Genomic DNA, 6000 nt, shown 5'->3' with positions numbered 1-6000 from the left:
ATGGTTAAAATCAAGTGGAAAATTGTTGAAAAAACTATACTTTTTTCTCCGTGAGGGAAAAAAGTTCCGCATTGTAGGTTTAACGATCCTTCGTTTACGATTTCTTATAGAACTCCAGTGTTTGTTGATTAATTCGATGAGCTCCAGCTACAACCATAAACGGTCAATTTAAACGGATCCGGGGCTAACACGCTTTCCAACCATGAAAATTGGGCCAACATTTTCCATCTGTTGAAACGAAAACAAAACCACGGTTGGCCTAAACTGGAGCGCATGCGTCTTCTTTTCTTTCCAGTCAGCTGTTTGTCGTTCTCGGCATTTTCTTTTTGGGCACCAAAACCCCCATCCCTTCTCATGGCGCCTTCAATCAACACCTGGTACCAAGCTAGAAACAAAAACATCGACTTCTGGCTTCAGAACCAAAACAACTCACCTTCCCTCCCACATGAATTGGAAGGGGAGAGGAAGGTGCCAGAATGGAACGGTTTTCCGCACCTCTTTAATCCACTTTTGCTTTTCCTCGATTCGCACGCTAGTTTGTTGACTCATAGCAGAGCGCCGTCACAAAGCGAGGAGGAAAACACAAATTCACAACAAAACGCTCAGCAAAATCAAAAGTCAAAACTTTTCCTTTATTGATTCATATCGGTCTTTTCGGTTGTTTCGTTGTTGGGCCAAAATTCGGTGAAGTCGTCGATTTTTTATTTGATCCAAAAGTGCTCCTCAGCGATTGAAGTGTTGAGGTTCATTGAGTTATGGCTAGAATTAGATTCCCCCGAAAATTGTTCCATTGATCGATCAAGTTTGTTGCTAATGCAAAATGTAAGTGGATTTCACCAAGACGATTATGTTATGTTTCGTGTCGAATCCTGTGTTTCTATGGCTTTAGATTGTGCTTTAAATCAGTGCAAATGATACCAACACCAAAATTAAACCGATGAAAAATTGGATCCTAGATATCGAAAATCAACAGGATAATGTTGCTGATTCATCTTCACGCAAATAACCAATCATCGAAAACGGCCGCAATACGACAAATCAGTGATGGATTGTTAATCGGCCCCCGCACTTTAAGGCTTCCATAATAATCATAAAAAAATCGACCGAAGAAACAAATCTGGCCGAAAAACATCAGCAAGGGTAGCAGTTTTTTTTTCCTTTTTCTTATATTTTTATCGGTGGAACAAGGAACAAGGAGTGCTCCACTGAATGAAAACGGCCGGGAGTAGAAGCTACCGGGCCACCCTCAATCGAAGCTATTATGGGAAATTGCTTCAAAGGATGCCTTTCGGAGGAACGGAATTCGGCGCGGTAAGTGAAGGGAATCGGTTCGCTAAATATGAGTCAATAAATTAATAAGAGAACGTCCTTAGCAACAATAGCGATGGAATGTTAGAGAGCCAACAGGCTTTGAGAAATTTTCTTTTTATTTAATACTTCTCAAAATTTAAAGTTAAAAGTTTCTCAGTTCTCATTTCTAATTTTTCATTTTTCATTTCTCTGTTTTCATTTTTCGTTTCGTATTTCTTATTTCTTTATTTTGAGCTGTCCTTTTTCTCATTTCTCATATCATTTCTCTCATTTCTTATCTCTTATTCATATATCCTGTTTTTCAACTCATTTCCTTATTCACATTCCTCATTTCATTAATTTCTTATTTCTCATTTTTTGTTTCTCGTTTGTCATTTTTATTTCTCATTTATGGTAATTTTATTTTGGCTTTTTGGTGAATATAGATAAAAAAAAAACGGTGGTTTTTGAAATACCCGATGTTTCGACCAGTTTTGTTGTTTTTTTTTTTCAAGGGAATTTGCTGTCTGTTGTTTTTGTCGATTTCGTTTTAGTCCAATGGCTAGCAGTCCATTGATTGCTGCTCGTGGACTCCTAGCCGTTGGACTAAAACGAAATCGACAAAAACAACAGACAGCAAATTCCCTTGAAAAAGACCAACAAAACTGGTCGAAACGTCGGATATTTCAAAAACCATCGTTGTTTGATCTATATTCAAAACCCAAATAAAATTACCATATATCATTCCCGGTCGAAAACATAAACTTTCTCATTTATTTTTTCTTGTTTCATTTGTCTAATTTTTCTTTTCGATTCCACATTTTTAATTATAAGACTTTCCATTCCCGATTGTCAGCTCTTGATTCTCGATTTGTATCCTTTATTCTCAATGTTTTAAAAATATTTTCTATACATAGTTTTAGTGAAAGTTTTTGCCTTTCTTTCAGAAAGTTATAGTTATCGGTCGATTTGGGAGATCATTAATTATGGGTCTTAGATATACCTTTATAGGTACCTATCGAATCAGCTCGTCGAGTTCAGACGATGTCAGTGTATTTGTGTGTTGGAGTGATTTTTTGTGAACTTTTTTCACGTTTTTGCGAAACTGGGCAGTACAATAAAAATGATTTTTAACTTAAAAAAATTGATTTTTTTCTTCTTCAATCTATAAAAGAAAGAAAAAAAAAACAAAATAGTTTGAAAAATAAATTTTCATAGTAATTATCATCAAATCATCACTCCAAAAAACGTGTCAATTTGGCTTGCTAGCCACAACCAGCAATCATTAAAAAGATTATCGTATATATGACGTCAAATTATACATGACGTCATATACACGATGGGCGCGCTCGCTGTGTATAGAGGGAAAAATTAGAGCCTCCACTCCCATTCATGATGTCATCATGACGACAAAACGAGCGGGTGGAAGGAGTTGGAGAATTGTTTAAAATTCTAGCAATTATTAAAATTTAATTTTTATACCAGTTAAGTATTGACCGAACCGGTTCCTAAAAATTTTGAGCCGAGGCTCCAAAACCATATAATGTTAATATGGATTTTCTCAAAGGGGTACAACCCCGAAGTGGCCCGAACTTGCCATATTCATTCGATGGGTGTAGGGTTCATCACCGCATTCTTCTGCAGTGATGGCTGGCTTTGATACTACGACGCAAGCGGGAATCTGTCAGATAATTTTGTAGTAAGTTTGAAAAAGGGCGAACGCGCCAAATGTAAAGAAACCTAGCGTAACATTTCATATGGGCGAAACTATCAGTTAGCTCGGAACAAAAAAAAACGCTTTTGAAATTTCGGAACATCTAATCAATTCCTATTTAAAAAATCGACGCTATCTATTGGCCCTACCCGAATTAAAAAAAACATTTTATATAGGCGTAATTTCACGTTCCAACCTGTTCCAACGAAAATGCATCAACAAAAAGTTTCACCCAATTTAATTTTATCACCTGTTTTAAAGTTTAAAGTGATTTTTTTTGTACAGACGCGTTAATTTCAAGATGTTGAATTCCCTGGACTTTAAAATATTTCTGATTTTATACTTAATTTAAAAAAAAATCGAGTCTAATAGTGAGTTTCAGAATTCAGATTAAAATCCAAAAATTCAGATGCAATCCAGCGCTAGACGATTTTCAAAACAAATTTACAAAACCGACATAATTGGCAAAAATATCGAAATGATCAAAAATGCCATGATTGTTTCAATTTTCTTAAATTACAAAGTGGACCTAATTTACATAGTTGACAAAATTGATAAAAATTACAATATACACAACATTTACAAACTTTTATCACGTTTTAACAAACCTGACAAATTTTGCAAATATGGCAAAAATTGATAAAAATTTACCAAAATTGACCAATTTTGAATGGCTTGACATGAATGATAATATTTACAAATTTGGCAAAACTGGATAGATAAAATGAATATAAACCATATAACTGAAAAAGTTTTCAAAATATGCAAAATTGACAGAATCAATATAGAAAAAAAATTAAACAAATTTACAAAACTGACATAATTTACAAAAATTTCAAAATAGTTTATAATTACAAAAATGACACAATTGTTAAAATCGTCAAAAATTACAAATTGGACCAAATTTGCAAAGTTGACAAAATTGATAAAAAAAAAACAAAAATGACAACATTTACAAACTTGATAAATTTTACACACCTGACAAATTTTGCAAATATTGCAAAAAATGTGCCCTTTTCCAAAATCGACCTTACGTTGCGCGTTATTCGTTGGCATAGTCGCATAGTTATACTTAAACGTACATAAGGGGTGCCAGGTGGTTTTGTCATAAATCAGGACATAACAGATTTGTTCGTAGTTTTCATAGTTCAATTACAAATTCGATTGTGATTTTAGATTTTTTTGACATCCAGGATAATTCAGTACATTTTGAAAACAAATTTTCAAAAATCAGGACAATTCGAAGATTTTAGAAAAATCAGGACAACCTCTCGAAAGTCAGGACAAGTCCTGAAAAATCAGGACAACTGGCACCTCTGATGTGCATTACAAATGTTCAGTTGTTGTTGCTGTTTCTCTTGTGCTCAGAGATGCCAGGTAACCTGATTTATCAGGATTTGTCCTGATTTTCGAGAGACCGTTTTAATTTTTTAAAAACTCTCGAGTTGTGAAGATTTTTCAAAATTGGTGCCTAAATGTCCTGAATTGTTCTCATTTTTATGAAACCTCTAAAATTTAATCGAATTTGTAGTTAAACTATGAGAAAATCTAAAAAATCTGTTATAAAATAGTTAATCTTTTTTAGCAGATGGTAATATACGGTTCAGATAATATTTAGGTAAATGGTGTTTTTTTTCAATACGAACTGCGACAAGCCAAAAAGCTGCGTACTGTTTTTAGCATACCTTTCAGGCGCATTCTTACTAGTATACATTTAAAGGGCAATTGGGTTGAGCTAGTAATTAAGACATTTTATGTTTGGCTTGCATAAAAAGTGATCCGTGAATCAAACAGCAATTTCACTGTTATCGAGCGCACACATAAAAATTTAATACATTTTGATGATTATTGATTTTCATTTTACATTTTCGTTATTTTTGTCATTTCTGTCATTTTTATCAGTTTTGTCCATTTTGTCAATTTTTTTTAAATTTTCATTTTTTTGCCAATTTTGTACAATCAATTTTTTAAATTTTCTGTTTCATCAATATTGACAATATTTTTTATCAATTTTGTCAATTTTATTAATGGATCGATGGAAAAAGCTAATTTTCCGAGTGGAGTCGCTACTAGTGCTCAGAGCTGTCAAACCTCATGATCTAAGTAGCATAGAAAATACAGAAATATCAACAAAACATGACACTGTGTTGCACTATGAGAGATCACGTGGACAAAAATCGAAAAAAAATTATCTAAATATTTCATGAAAGTCGATACTTTGTTAAGGAAAAGCTCAAATTTCAGAACTCTTCCATTTTTAAGATATTGAAAAATGAAGAAAAACTTCACTATGTTAGAAGGAAAAGAACTAAAAAGCAAATTTTGATCACCGATAACAAAGATCTTCTGCGAATAATATATTGTTGTAAACGTAAATCTTTATAAAGTGGCTTCAGAGTCACTAATAAGGTAAAGCGTGAGAAAACGAGGAAATCAGAAAGTTTTCAGACGAGATCATTTAAGTCCGGCTGATTTTTTGCAAGTTTTGCGTGGATATTCTAACAAGTTCTGAAGAGTTCAGTTACGATCTGAAGATTTGGAGCTTTTCGAGAATTTCACCATTGTCAGTTTCTGGACCTATAAGACTGATCAGATTTTCAGCTCATCCGTCTTTGATTTTGAAACTTGTCACCTTAATGGGTCACCTTTATTGTCCTAACTATTCAAACATGTTTTTTTTTTTTCACAAATCAGATCTGACTAGGAGTGTTTAGGCAGCAACCGACAGGATAGGGGCCTGAGTTCTGTACAAATACATGCAAGATTTTTACCCTTTGTAATGAACATTTATGACACATTCAAATTGATATTTTGAAATGTTAACCTAAAACCAAAAAAAAAAGATAGTCAAATTGTTGAAAACATTTTGCATATATTTTTGTCCGCTTGCTTGTATGACAATCTCTCATAGTGCGTTACCACAGTTACCATAGTTACCGCAAGATTTGTTTTATTTTCATAATAAACAAGAACGAACGCAAAGGATAAGCATGAAG

General features: G+C 33.5%; 1 protein-coding gene across 2 annotated transcripts in view; it reads left to right on the top strand.

Moving 5' to 3' along the window:
* Positions 1–534: 534 nt before the first annotated feature.
* Positions 535–6000, top strand: part of LOC129747454 (uncharacterized) — a 32703-nt gene continuing 27237 nt past the window's right edge. For both annotated transcript variants that reach the window (XM_055741691.1, XM_055741690.1), the window contains exon 1: positions 535–1311. In XM_055741691.1, coding sequence (XP_055597666.1) covers positions 1262–1311 — 50 coding nt within the window. In that variant the 5' untranslated portion in view covers positions 535–1261. The remainder of the gene's footprint in view (positions 1312–6000) is intronic.

This window comes from Uranotaenia lowii, chromosome 2 (assembly GCF_029784155.1).
Source record: "Uranotaenia lowii strain MFRU-FL chromosome 2, ASM2978415v1, whole genome shotgun sequence".
Classification (NCBI taxonomy): domain Eukaryota; kingdom Metazoa; phylum Arthropoda; class Insecta; order Diptera; family Culicidae; genus Uranotaenia; species Uranotaenia lowii.
This window is presented reverse-complemented; position numbering and strand designations above follow the sequence as displayed.